The 15610-nt window shown below is 35.0% G+C and overlaps 1 protein-coding gene across 1 annotated transcript in view; it reads right to left on the reverse strand.

Moving 5' to 3' along the window:
* Positions 1-15610, reverse strand: part of LOC150022606 (receptor tyrosine-protein kinase erbB-4-like) — a 147291-nt gene that overhangs the window by 47627 nt on the left and 84054 nt on the right. The window contains exon 4 of the mRNA XM_090288243.1: positions 9327-9461. Within this exon, the coding sequence (XP_090144369.1) occupies positions 9327-9461 (135 nt within the window). The remainder of the gene's footprint in view (positions 1-9326; positions 9462-15610) is intronic.

The following is a 15610-nucleotide window of genomic DNA, read 5'->3' on the forward strand; positions in this document are numbered from 1 at the left end:
GGAGTCAAGATTCAAATTCATGTAGAGCCACAGGCTTGCACTCACCCACTAGGCTACTCTTTAAGGCAGAGGAGTAAAGGAACAAGTGTGCCAAAAACTGAAGATTCAGTGGGGTTTGCCCTAGAATAGGGTCAGGTGAAAGGTTTTAGTAGGAAGGAAAAAAAGAGGGGAGAGGAAGAACAATGGTATATAATTTTTCTCTCTTTATGATTACCCATTTAAATACCTTTTTAAAAAAATAATTTATTTATTTATTTGTTTATTTTTAGAGAGAGGGGAAAGGAGAAAGAGAGGGAGAGAAACATCACTGTGTGGTTGCCTCTCACTTGTGCCCCCAACTGGGGACGTGATGTACAAGCTAGTCATGTGCCCTGGCTGGGAATCGAACCAGTGACACTTGGTTCGCAAGCCGACGCCCATTTACTTTTAAAATAACATGTATTTATACTCTTAGTTTAAATCAATTTACTATTGATGAAACAATATTTGGGGCTTTTTTCCTCCTCAGATAAAATTCCTGGGCCCACTGTATGGGTAAACAGAAATCATGTATTATTTTATAAGTTTACATAACCACATAATATTAATTTACTTTTCTCTATGAAATCAAACCAGGCAGATGTCTGTCCATTACACAGCTACAATGGCCTGGTAGACATGTGTTTATTCCACTAAAAATCTAGTCACTGGAATATTTGATATTTAAAATTATACAACATAACAAAATTTAGAAATGAAGAAGTTAAGCTTACCGAATATTCCATTGTTTTTAAAAACTTTTAGTTTTATCATTGTAATTTTTCCTGTATGTATTTTTTACTCTGAAACAATATACTTTGGCATATGGTGATTCATAATAGTTAACAATTAACAAAGTAGTAACAGTGGCATATAGTTAACTAGTTAAACTACCTAAATCAAAATCTTTATGTACTAAAGTGTGAGGAAATAGATGAATAAAAGTGGCTGAGCAAGACACTTAATTTCCAGATGACTTTTCCTTTGCACACTTCCGAACCGAGTTTTTTTCTTCTTTTTTTTGCTTTTATATATTTTTCTTACATATACTTAATGGAGAACTTTAAAAGAAATGTCACCGCATATTTCCTTACCATTTTTCTTCCCTGCTTAGAAAGAGCACCTACAATTGCCAAAAGAATCACCTCTAAATAGAACATAATTTGTTCTTGCCAGGCAGCAAAGAATTAAATAAAAGTTGCGTGCGGCTGCCTGCAACAACCTAGACTGGAAAGATTGTTAAGTGGGTTAGCAGCTTGATCTCCTCGTTCTTTTTTCTCCCGCTCCCTGTAGAGATGCCAGCTCCCTGCCCCAGCTCTCCGGTGGAACCAGCAATCTCTGCTCATTTCTGCTCCAAACTCTGAGATAAAAGTGGCTCAGCGAGAGGACACCCAGAGGAGAGAGACAGCGCATGTATAACTTAATCTTGGCAAATGCGATAAGGGGAACTGAAATACACACTTTTCAGTTACTTGTAAACATCTTCTTTGTACCTCAAAGTTTCCCCTAAGTGATGAGAAATTAGAGAAGGAAAAGAAAATAATAAGTTCTTTAAATTCTACCGAATTGTGCAACTGATTTCCATGAAACCACTTTCATTAGTAAATGGGAATCGACATGGAATACATATATGAGTGATGTTGACCAAACAGAACAGAGGCACAGCCGTAATCACTCGGAACCCAGGATAGAGTGAACAGATCAAAGTAGATGGTTAATACTTAATGGATTCAGTATGATTTTCATTCAGTTTCACATAGTTACTTGATACGTCAAACATGCAATCAGGGTTTCACACTTTGAAAAATCACCTTTGGAATTCTTTGTGAATCTCTTCTACATGTTTTGGGTATTTGTTACTTGAGTTAATATGAGTTATATTTGGTTTGGATGAGTATTTTTTTTTTTTTTTTGAAAACTCAAGTCTGTTTTTATCAACTTAACGTTTCAACCCCTATACTTAATTCTTTCCGGCTTAGAATTACTTGCAACTCCTTATATCACAGGATGACTCAAAACTATATAGGAGTACACTTTTGTGTGTGAAAAAAGGGAATTAAAAAAGGTTGAAGATAGCCATGTGTGTTACTAATAATTATTGATTTATATTAAAATTATTGTGGAAAACACACATAACATAAAATTTACCATCTCAATAATTTTTAAATGTACAGTATAGTGGTATTAAATATATTCACATTGTTCAGCCACATTTATGCCTATAAGTCTGTTCATCTTGTAAAACTGAAATAATATACTCATTAAACAACACTCATTCTTCCCTCTCCCCAGCCCTTGGTAAGCACCAGTATATTTTCTGCCTTTATGATTTTGACTACACTAAATACTATATATATAAAACCAGACAAATTTTTTCTTTATAACTTGCTTACTTTATTTAGCATAATGTCCTCACTGTTTGTTCACATTGTAGCATATGTCAGAATTTGCTTCTCTTTTAAGGCAGAATGATATCCCAGTGTATGTAAATTCCATATTTTGCTTGTCCATTCATCTATCCATAAATTTCAGAATGACTTATCTTTTACTAAATTGCATTGATTAGATTTCTCTTGGTTGTCATGAAATTTAAACAGAGTGTGTAGTTCTTGTTACTTTCTCTCCAATATGATAAATGTCATTCAGTTTAAAAATTTTCCATTTCTAAAAACTCACCATTTCAAAAAATGTTAGGTATTACTAGTTTAAAAAAAAACACAAAAACTCTGATTATTCTGATTGCATGGCCTTTCTTCATTCTGTCTGAACAGTGTGAAAAAAGCCTTTTTCATTATATCAGCAACTTTTAGTTAAGTAATAATACCTTTTTTGCAATCAAAAGTCCCATAGTGAAAGGTTTGTTAAAAATTACTTTAAAGTAAGTTTCAGAGAAACAATAAAATCTGAAGGCTGCCCTACACTGGATAATTTGAACCCCAGAGATCTGCTATTTCATGAAACTTTGACCTTTTCAACCATTCACTTGAAGACAGCAAGTCGTTATTCTAAAAATTGCAAGTTGTCAAGGCTCTCAGCAACCCCAAATGAAGCTCTTAATACCTACCTTATGGAAGTTCTATAAGAATTGGAAATAGGGTTTTAAAGGGCCTGGGATACAGCGGGCCTAGAAGGTCATAGGTACTTAAAGCATTGCTATTGTTATTGTTGAAATTAGTAACAGAAGTTTCACATAACAACAGAGAGCCACATACTCTATACAAGGGGGCTCCTGTATTTGACTCCCGTATTTGGTATTTGCTCATTTTCAGCAAGCTCATACATTGTATGCCATTTTGAATCAGCATAAATAGGCTTTGCTAGTCATTATCTTTGGACATAAAGAACTTTGTCCTTTAGTAATGTTAGACCATAATACACAACACCTCTGCTGTCACTTGATGTAAAAATAATTTTCCTTCTAACAAGCTGTGGTCATAAAGATTTGTTTGAAGGTAAAAAAAAAATGATCATTGTAAGAGCTAGAGCAGCATGCTTGTGGGATACTCAGTGTACTCTGAGAGGGAACATTTCTGTAAGACTTTTACTCAAAAAGAGGCAATGCCTATCCATTACTCTTGCAGAAATCTTGAGTGCAAGACTTCCACATGAATACAGAAGCTAAGTATACTACTTAATAATTTAAATTTTTAAAAAAGTTAGCAGAATATGACCCTGAAGAGTCAGAATCTTTTAGTAAAACTGTTATTTCTTAAAGAGGTTGTTCTGTCCTGAGTTGTGTGGCGGTGTGTGTCTGCGTGTGCATATGTGTGCCTTACTCAGCATTTGCTCCACAGGAGACTAAGGTCCCCAGTCTGTTCATACCATGTATGATGTGTAGGCTTAATTTTCTCTTTGCATCATTATAGAGATAAACGATAAGCACTGGGCAGGGCGAAGCACGGCATGACCTCCACAGGGCTGTTGATGTTCATATGTGGCAGGAGTGTACACAGACTACTGTCAGATTTTCTAGAATTTTCATAGCTGGTTGTTAAATACAGCCATTACAAAATGTTGAAGTACCTTAATTTCCAATTAAATTTTAATTAAACACAGATAATATATACTTAAAATGCATCATTTCCTGATTTGTTTCCTGTGTTTTACTATTATCTGTACAATTGAGTTTATTTACATCTTTTGGATCTGTGTGGCAGAAATATTACATAATGACATACTAATCGCACTCTCCCAAAATTCACATTGGTTGCTCAAAATGGACAATAAAAGAAATGTTTACACCATGGAAATAAGCAAGCTCAAAATTAGTGTGTTTTCCACCTATTTTTTTAAGAGTGGTCATTATATACTTAATCACATACCACTGACATGTGTTATAATTTAAGATTGAACAAACAGTGCTTTGGGAAATGCACTGTTGAAACTTTTCTAAGGGAGGCACAATATACTCTGTGCCAGCAAAGGGCATTTCCTTATGTAACAAATTGATGTTTCCACTAATTCAGAAACAGAAAATGAAATGAGCCCTCACCTGGAGTAGAGGTTAAAAGCCTAGTGGAAAATAAAGGAGTTGCCACATAAGGTTTGGAAATGGTCCAAGGGTCCTTAGTGGTGAGGAGCATCCTCACCTACAACAAATGAGCAGGGACACAGATGAGCTGGGCCTCTCTGCTGCCTCCTTCCCTTAACCATTCTTATTAGCAAAGCCATGTTAATAAACAGTCTGAGCTGTGCTTTGAAGAAACGAGGGGACGGTGGGTCCGAAAGCAGTTGAGGGTGTGTCCAGCACAGCAGAGAGTTTACTGGAGTCATTGTCACCAGAGGCTGGGTTGGCAGAAAGGAGAAAAGACCAAAGAGAAGAGAGAGACTGGAGAACTCATTCCAGACTTTAGGTGATTTATATGCAAACGGGAAATGCAAACTAAGTTATAATCACAAACTGTTGAGGCCAATATGTCTATATGTAATTATGTGTATACACATTTATATAAATATATTCATATATGTATTTATTATATATAAATGAATTCTAGGAAAATCCTCTGATGAATCTAGTCTCCCAGGCCCTCTAGATATGGGTCAGGTTCAAGTTCTTATTCTCTCATTAAGAACACTAAAAAGACAGCAGAGCTGCCACTTGATCTTATATTTTGAAATACATTCCTAGATTCTATTAGTTCTAGTTGCTATTAATAGTTTATTTAAAATAATTGCAACTGAATATCTAAGAGATCTTTAGTTCTTTTGATTTTGTTTTATTATTGAGGTTCATGAAGAATCTATTTGTATTTTACAGGTCTTTTCAGTAAGCTATCATTTGAACTGATAAGGATTCATTTATCTTTTCAATCTTTTCACATTTTTCTATTTCCCTAATGTCAGCTTTTATTAAAAAATATTTTAAAAAGAGTATGCATGATTTGACTCTATATTTGTACTTATGTAAAGTTGTGTATACTATCAACTGAATTATGTAAAATTGTATATATATCAACTGAAACTGTACTGAAATGCATTTGTGTGTATTTTCTTGTTACTTTTTTTACTCTTCTATGAAAGTTCAAACTTAGAAGTGTGCTTCTATTTTATGCAAATATATTAATATTGAACAAGTAACAGCATTGGTAAAATTTTTAAAAATCAGGTTTAACACTACTCTATTCTGAGACAATTATTTTAGAGCTCAAGAAAGTTCTCTATATGAGACAAAACACGCAATATTAGCAAGGAGTGGGCAGTTATTAAGATATATGAGTCATTAAATGAAAATATTGTTTTAAGTTTTTCTAATATATTTAACTCAGACAGAACATCTGGTTTAAACAAATAATTGCTCCTGAAACTATGTTTGTTAGCATAATGCTCTTTAATGGATTTGCCACTTCCCACACATTCCCACTTTTGTCATTAGCTGGTTTTGTGTTTTAGAAAGCAATTGAGAATTAACGGTACATCTGGTACAAGCTAAAGAAAAGACTGTAGGATCTAGAGCACCTGAAGTTTGTTCCTTTCAGCGTCTCCATAATATCAAGTTTTGTAATTCCCTTCCTTCATAAAGCTGAATAAGGTTCCATTCTTTTATACAGTCATTCATTGATGAACATTTGGGGAACTTCTACTTCTTATTTAATAAGGCCACTACGAATATAGGTGTGCAAATATCTCTGAGGTCCCACTTTTATTTTTTCATATATAGCAAGAAGTGAGATTGTTGGATTATGTGGTAGTTCTATTTTTAGGTTTTGAGTAACCACCACACCATTTTCCATAGAAATTGCACTATTTTGCAATTTTATCAAAACTACACAAGGATGTCAATTTCCCAACATCTTCATCAACACTCGTTATTTTATTCTGATAGTAGTCATTCTGGTTGGTATGAGGTGATCTTTCATGGTTTTCATTTGCATCTCTCTGATAATTAGTAATGTTGACCGTCTTTTTTATAAGCTTATTGGCTATCTGTATATCATCTTTGGATAAATGTCTATTCAAGTCCTTTGGCAATTTCTCAATCAGGTTGCTTTTTTGTTGTTGTTTTAAATGTTGTTAAGTCATAGGACTTCTCTACATAGTCTGAACATTAATCTCTTATCAGATATACAATTTATAAATATTTTCTCCCATTCTGTAAGTTACCTTTTTACTCCTTGATTGTATCACTTGATGCACATGAGTTTTAAGTTGGATGTAGACCCATTTATTTTTATTTTTGTTTATGTTTGTGCTTTTGGTGTCATATCCAAGAATCATTACCAAATTAAATGTCATGAAGCTATTCCTCTATTTTTCCTTCTATCAAATTTACAATTTGGGGGCTTATAGTTAGGTATTTTATCCATTTTGCATTAACTTTTTAATATAATGCAAGATAAATGTCTAATCTTGTGACTATCCAGTTTTCCCAATACTGTTTGTTAAAGTAACTGTCCTTTTAAAATAGTATTAATGCCTACTACTGCTTCAAAACTCCACTATTTATCAATTCTACTCTTACACTTTTTTATTTAATGCACTACTAAAGAAGTATATTACCATATCATATATTTACTTTTTAAGTATGTTGATAAATATATTTTATTATAATTTATTTTTCTTGTAATCCTTTGTAGTACCTTTCATATATTTATTAATTTTATGAATTTATAATATAAAATTTTTATTTTTGTAAAATGTTATTTATTTAAAATATTACGAGAAGGGTACTATGGGTCTCATTAGACTTCTGCAAGGATCTGTAGCCTCAGAAATATTAAGAATTCAGAATTTTTTTTTCTGGTAACTTAGGCAACAGAGGAAGTCTTGAACTAGAGCAATATAAATAACATCTATGGAAAAGCAAGAACTAAGCAAATTCAGCATGACTTAATGATTAAATAAATGCACAGACCAAGGAAAAATGAAGTCAATGATGACTATCCAATTTTTAACTTAGGTGACTGAGTGACTGGTGGTGTGTGGCTCTGGCAGTCATTACTGTAGGAGCTGCATTTAAAACCATGAGATTGTGGGAGAAGGGGTGGGCTGGGGGGTGGGCAACGGGGAAAAAAATGGGACAACTATAATTGAAAAACCAAAAAATAAAAATTAAAAAATAATAAAACCATGAGAGTGCTTGTGATTACCGATGGGGAGAAAGTACAGGAAGAATCTGAGAAAGGATAAAACCGTAGGTAATCACTATTCCGACCAGCCAATTCATTACCACCAATGATGGTGTCATCTACTATATATAATGAGTCAGCAAATAGAACTAATACATAAAGAACAAAACTTTGATAAGTAATCAGTAGTTAACTTGTAAAGGACCATTCATTATGACTCTACTTTGCATTTAAAATTTGCTTGCCTGAAATTATTTGCAGGAAAAGAAATGTAGCTCTAGTTGCCTAATTATAGGCATGGCTGTCCAAATTTGCCCTGAAAAGAATAACACAAAGAGATTCCATCTGTGAAAGTGTAGCAAACCCCTCAGACCTTTTTTCTTCCATCCTGCAAGCCTCGTGGACACACTTCCTTCGTCCTTCTAGCATGGGCTTTATTTTTGTCATATCTCATTCACACATAACAAGGCTAGTCACTCTAACCAGCAGCCAGTCAGTGGGCCTTTCCTCTTATTAAATCATGATGCATTTTCCACACATAATGTACCACAGTATAAGCAGACTGAAAATGGAAGCCATTTCTGAAGCATATCATTTGCCTTGTTAATGTGAATAGATTCAATCTTTTATTCTCATGTAATTTTACAAAGGTAGGTAACTTGAACCCTGTCAAGATAAAAAATCACATCCAAATTTCTGCGTAAAAGCAATGGGAAAATTATGTTACTCTACTTTAAAAAAAATTCAGCAGTTCATTGAAAACATGGCTCTTAGATTGAATCAAATATATTCATATTTCCCCATTAAATTCTTAGGACCATGGTGAAACTTAATTGTTCCTTGGAATTCAATTTCCTATAAAGTGTCATAATACAATCAGTACAATTTCAAATAATTATTGAACTGTGTGAAGACAGTTATGATTTCATGTGAGAAATACATAATAATAAATGAGAAATATAAAATGCAGGTTAACACTTGATAAAGGTTCTGTTCTCATACAAACTTCAGTAATAAATGTGGGGACAACATAGTCTGCGTTATGAAAATGGCTCATATTTCTGGAAGAATAATTTTCAAAAGTTTTAATGATTTGATTATTAGTTGCTTGTCATTTAATCATATTAAAAACTTTGAGTCTGATAAATTATCTGTGGTAGAAATAATACACTTTAAGAGTGGAAAATTAGGTTATTTATTAGGCTAAAACCAGAACATAACATGTACTTCTTCTATATAAAATCCATATTTCTCTATTCTAATTATAGTGTTTGGAATTGTCATGAAGGTTTTAGGGGCAAATGAAGGCTTAGGAATTCTCACATGTTCTGTATTTTTTATTTTTTATCTAAAAATATTAGAATACATAAGAAGTCACATTATTGTTCTGTAATTTTGTCAGTGGCATATGGGTCCCAAAGAGCTGAAGCAGTAGTTGGACACCAGCCTTAAGTTTATGGACAATGAGGCATATATTTAGATATTGAAAATATGGTACCATAATTTAGTGTTATTGAAAGGGATCATGTTATGAAAATGATAATTTGTAATGGGAAGTATCACTCTATAAAGAGACTTAATTAAAAGTAAAGGTTTGCTCTGTCATATACCACTGAACATTTCAGCAGATGCAATCAAAATTCAAAATAGAATAATAACAAAAAATGGAATGATAATAAAGCTGTTCATCTTACAAGAGCTAGAAGGACATTTTGAGACATTAAAAAGGATAATACTACTCACATCCTGAGCTACCATTTGTTGACACCAGAGTCAAGTTGGAAGGCCATGGATTCCGAACAATATCTTGCCAATGAATTGTATCTGCGTAACAAAGAAATTTGTTCTGGTCTACATAGACTCCACCATTTAGGATTTCTGTATTAAAACAAACAAAAAGGGGGATTTGTTGTCAAACTTTTTGTTGATGAAAAGGTAGTCAGTAAAAATTATATACTCTTAAAATATTTTCATTGTTAGAGTTACTTGGTTAATAGCCAGAATATCTTTTAAAATGTCTTTCACTAAGTCATATATAAGTCAAATGGCAGGAATTTGAAAAGATTAAACAATGCAAAGTAAAACAATCACTCATGACCCAAACACTCTGAGAGAAAACATTCTTAACGTTTTAATATAGATGTTATCAGTCTCTTTTCTGTTCTTTTCTCCTGAAATTGAAGTAATATTGCATATATTTTATAACATGCTAATTACAATATTAAATGGTGAGTAGTTATTGATAATTAAATATAATTCTACATTATTTCTAATAAGAATACAATATTCCAGAGTACAAATTAAATAGTACTTATTTAATCAATTTCCTCTTGTTTGTCACTTAACTTGTTTATCTCGGATTAGTTCTTTAAAATAAATTTCCACAAATGACATTATAAAGTCATACAGTATGAATATTTTTAGTATATTTTAAGACTTTTGGTCCAAGTTGTCAAATTTCCCATAAGAAAAATTGTTTTAGTCAATGTTACATTGACTGGAGTCAGTAGGTAAATAGGGAAGCTGAAATTAATGAATGCTTCAATCACAATAACGTTGTCTCAAATGGAGCCAATAAAATTAGCAATTATTCTTTAAAAACAACACAATGCAAGACAGAATAAAAATCCTGTGGTTCATTGGAACAGTGGCATGGCCATGGGATAAAATGCACTAATGCCAATTTTTACTTGTTTTACTATTTCACAACACTTGCCTTGATCAGGTAACTTGTTTCCCTGAACAATGGTTGATCACATACATTGATTCTCTTTCAGTCAGCTTTAAGTTATCCAAAAAAGCAATAACTAATATTATCTGAGGAAATTAGTTAGAAACATACTTTGTACCTTCCTGCTCAAAATCTAACACATTTCCCTCTCTTGTTTAATAAAAATTCAAATTGAAGAGAAATCATATATCAGGCTATAAAGCATTCCATTACAAGTACCAAAATCCCAATAAATAGCAGTTTAAATACACAGAGGGTGACTTCTCACATAATAAGAAACCTATAGACTTCCGGCCAAGATGGAGGCTTAGACGGACACGCTAGGTCTCCCTCTACAACTAGAGAGGAATACAACTACTTCAAAACAAAGGATAACTAGAAATTCCAGAAAATAAAACTACACGGAAGCCCAACATATGAAGTTATAAACCAGCGGTGCCATTTGGGCAGGTAAGAGTTAAAGAAGGCAAAGCTGTTTGCGGAGCGGCGGGCGGGGCGGCGAAAAATCCCGGAGGCAATCAAGCCCCTGGCGTGCGCGACTCCAATCAAGCCCCTGGCTTGCCCGACTCCGGCGCTGGGGAGCAGCCGCAGCATCGCCTTGAACAGTGAGGCCCAGGGGGGCGGGAGGACGGATCCCGGTCTCCTAGCTGAATAACTGTGTGAATCCATCTTGGACCCCCGCCCCCAAAGAAAGCACCACAGGGCTGCGAAATAGGTCACAGACAGGCACTGGTCGCTAATTTGTGATGCGTACACAGGCACCGCCCCGGACAGCCAGCCCAGGAAAACAAAACGCATCTGTCAAAATGTGGCAGACAAATATAGAGATCCCGGTGGCACAACTCACCAGACAGCAGATAGAGAACCTGACAGATGAACAGATAAGAAACCTGTCAGAGGCTCAGTTCTGGGCCATTGTTATCAGGTGGCTTACAGAATTCACAAAAGAGCAGGAAAAAGATATGAAAGAAGCGAAAAACTTTCATAACGAAAGGAACAAAACCACATACGAGACAGATGGTGAGGAATCCAGAGTTCATTTCAACAAACTGGAATATGGAGAAGGAACAAGCAGTCAACCAATGCAGAGAGAGGAAATGGGAAGCAACAATGAGAGGATCAGAAACCTCTGGGACAGCTATAAAAGGCCCAACATAAGAATCATAGGTTTGCCAGAGAATGAGGAAGATGAACTAGAACTTGAAAAATTGAGTGAAAATATAATAAAGGAGAACTTCCCAGACTTGGGGAAGGGAATAGGCATGCAGGTCCAGGAAGCAAGGAGAGTTCCCAAGAGACTGGACCCAGGGAGAACCACTCCAAGACACATTATAATCAAAATGTCAAAAATTAAGGATAAAGAGAGAATCTTAAAAGCAGCAAGAGAGAAGAAAAGAATTATGTACAAAGGGGTCCCAATTAGACTATCAGCTGACTTCTCAAGGGAAACACTACAGGCAAGAAGGGACTGGCAAGAAATATTCAAAGTAATGAAAATCCAAAACCTACAACCACGAATACTCTATCCAGCGAAATTGTCATTCAGAATAGAAGGACAGAGAAAGTGTTTCCAGGACAAAATAAAACTGAAAGAGTTCATTAGATCCAAACCACTGTTATATGAGATGTTAAAGGGACTGGTTTAAAAAACAGAAGCTAAGGAGATGAAACAAAGGAAACGAAACAGGCAACGAGAGTGGAAAAGGAACTGTGGGTACGGGAAGCATAGTGGGGGGAGGTCAACAGGGAGGGGGAGTGGGGAGAGGGAGGGAGATGATATAGGAATTGGGGATCATGGTAGGAGGGAATGGAATAGACGGAGAGAGATTGGGAGGAACTGTATGCACAACTAATGGACATAATCTAAAAGGGGGGGACAACTGGAGGGAGGGGGGCCACCGGGTGGAGGGGAGCAGAGGGAAGGGAAATTGGCACAAATGTAATATTTTAATCAATAAAACACATTAACTCTGAAAAAAAAAAAAAAAAAAAAGAAACCTATAGATGCCTGTTGCAAATATTAGTTTAGCTGCTCCACAGTACCCATGACCTGTCTTGTGTGTTGGCTTTATTCTCTCCAATCACAAGATGGCTGCCACACCTAAGGTGTTAGTCTGAATTCATGGTATGTTTAGAAAGAAGAGCAAACAATACACTTCCTCCAAGTAAGGCTCTTACTGTATATTTGGGAAGACAAGCTTTTCTCTTCAGGGATTAAGTCTGCACTTCATTGGCCAGAACAGTATCTCATAGCCATTGTTACTGCAAGAGAGGCTGAGGAAGCAAGTATTTAGGGAGACATATTGCTACTTGAACAAAACCCAAACAAGCACGCATGTTAGGGAAGAGGAAGAACATAGAATTTGGGAAGGCAAACAACTCTGTCTCGCATGGTGACCTTCAGAGGATCATCTCTTCTGTGCAGTGTCCCAAGCTAAATTTTTATGAGTCAGCTAAAATGAAAAAAGGGACATAAAATATGAAAGGAACATGTGCCATCAAGAAAAGGATTATTTGTGGAAGTGATACTGGTGGGCATATCTAAACCTCCTTACTGTGTTGCATGTATAAAATCCTCCAGATTGATTTTGACATTGCAGGGCTTTCTACATTTAAAATCACTTGTATTTCTATCATTAATCCTTTCACTGTCTATTGGCTACACTTTCTCAAGTGAGAAAAAATAAAGAAACAAAATAAATCAGATAATCTTTCTATTTCTAAAACTCAGTTCATTATTTTTCATAACCTAACGATACAACCTTCATCAAAGCAGAAGGGAGATGTAAGATGTAAGAATGATTGTGAAAATGAATTTCTACATTAATGTTTGGCATTACGTTCTATCTAAGAAATGTGACTATCTCATACTAATAGCTTTCTCATGAGACATTAGATGATACTCCTCTTCTATAGGAACAATTCTTCATTAGGTGACAAAGAAAGGAGATTTTAACTGCTATCCAGGAAATAAAGGTTATTTTTCAGTCTAAATTTGGAAAGTTCTATTTTTAAAAAAATTGAAGAGAAGAGGTAATAGCTCAAACATTGTAGAAAGAGTCTATATTTTTCAGGAGTCACATTTTAATTCAAATAGTTTATATTGAAGGAACACAGTATCCATCTCTAACTTCAAATATGATCAGATCATATTATACTGAATAATAATCTCATCAAATCCCTTTCTTCAACAATATTAATCTGCTACCAATGTTTACATTTGTTTCTTAGAAATACTCTATTTGAGAGATTGGTTTATACTTCAGAGGAATTTAGAAAGGAGGCAATAATAATTCAAGTATAATCTTACATGTCAAAATTTCGAATTAAGACTACAATCAGGATGCTTTTGTCATCCTAAATTCAAAACCCAGCATCTGCTAGCAATTCTGGTTGGGAGGATTTATAAATGTTTTTTATTTAATAATATATAGTTTATTCATGTATGTGTGTGTTCTTTTTTTCCTGAAAATATACTTTTTTCTTTTATGTTTGGCTGAGAATTTATTCTTTGTTGAATGTCAAACCCCACAATCAGAAAATGTACCCACAATAAAAAAATGTGTATTTTATTGATTTGTAAGAAAGTTTTAATGTACATGGTATCTTAAATTTTCTTTTGATCATATTTTAAAAAGATTTTATTTATTAAGTTTTAGAGAGAGGGGAAAGGAGGGTGAGAGAGTAGAAGAAATACATACATGTGAGAGAGAAACAATCAATTGCCTCTCATGCATGCCCCCAACCAGGGACTGAATCCACAACCCAGGCATGTGCCCTGACAGGCAATTGAACCAGACAGCTTTCGCTTTGTGGAATAATGCCCAACCAACTCAGTCACACTGGTCAGGGCTTCTTTTGATCATCTCAATTACCTAATTATGTCAGGATATAATTTTAAAATTGCATTTATTGATATGTATAGTTTATATTGATTTTATAACTTTATATGATTTTTAAATAATAATTTAATATGTTTTGTGGGGGAATACTGTTAGATTTATTTCTGAAATAGGAAGTTATAAGAAAAGGTATTGACCTATAAGAATGTAGTTATCACAGGTTATTTACTTGACAAAAGGGATACCTAAAGTTCTGCTTGTGTTGACTATAGAGGGTTGATTACGGTTTTTGATTGGAAAGATAAATAAAAATTAGGGAAAGAGAAAAGTTTGGTAAAATATTTATCTAAGAATACACCAAAAAAACCTGTCTATACTTTGATCTATCTTTGTTAACACAAGGACAGCAGAGCTTTCCATAGTATTATTAAAGTTTTATCAAAAGGTACCTCAGAGAAGGAAAACTCTGACTCCAAAAAACCTCCGCTGCCTTGCGGCATACCTCTTCAGGGGAAAGGCTAAGGGAGTAAACCCCGACAGAAAATCCGGAGCCGGAGTCCCTAAGGCGGTTCGACGTTGTAGTCAACACCGGCAACTCCTGCAGCGCACCTGAAGCCAAGCTGTATTGACTCTGTCTTTCCCTTGGGCCCTTCAGCTGCGAAGAGAGGGGGGGTCTGCTGCATGGGCAACAGCGGACCCTCCATATCACCCTGCCCAGGCTCTGTAGCTTCAGCTTCGCTGGAGAGGACACTCCAGCGTCATCGCAAGATGTCGATTCAACACGGGAGGAGACAGATACCGTGTCACTCCTGAGTCGGACTGCACAACCATTCTCGGCGGTGCAGATAGATTCTTAAGAAGCTACACCATCGTCTCTCGAGACGGACGGCTGCCGACGACGACGACGACGATTGAAAGGTACCACTTGTGTTAATCTGAGTTTCCCTCTCACTATCATTAAATCAAATGATTAATAATTAAATTTTAAAACCATGACAAAAATGACAGTTTATAATCTTAAGCAGGACAGAAAATGAGGCATAAATTTAACTGATATTCAAATAAAGATGCATAAATCTAGAAGAGTGAAAAAACTCAAAAGAAGTTAAATAAGCAAATAAGCTCAAGATAATCTTATTTCATTGCATTTCACTTCCATTGTAGACAATATATCAGAGTAAATTAAGAGAAACATAATTAGATTATTGGCAATTAGAACAATTGGCAGAATAAAGCTACTATGAATTTTCTCATATTATACAAAAATATTTCCAGCAAGTTCACAAAGTAGTACTGTGTCTTTTGATAAATGTCACAATTAAATATAATCGTCGTCGTCAGCCGTCCGTCTCGAGGGACGATGGTGTAGCTTCTTAAGAGTCTATCTGCACTGCGGAGAATGGTTGTGCAGTCCGACTCGGGAGTGACACGGTATCTGTCTCCTCCCGTGTTGA

This window comes from Furipterus horrens, unplaced genomic scaffold (assembly GCF_987537825.1).
Source record: "Furipterus horrens unplaced genomic scaffold, mFurHor1.1.pri manual_scaffold_1, whole genome shotgun sequence".
NCBI lineage: Eukaryota > Metazoa > Chordata > Mammalia > Chiroptera > Furipteridae > Furipterus > Furipterus horrens.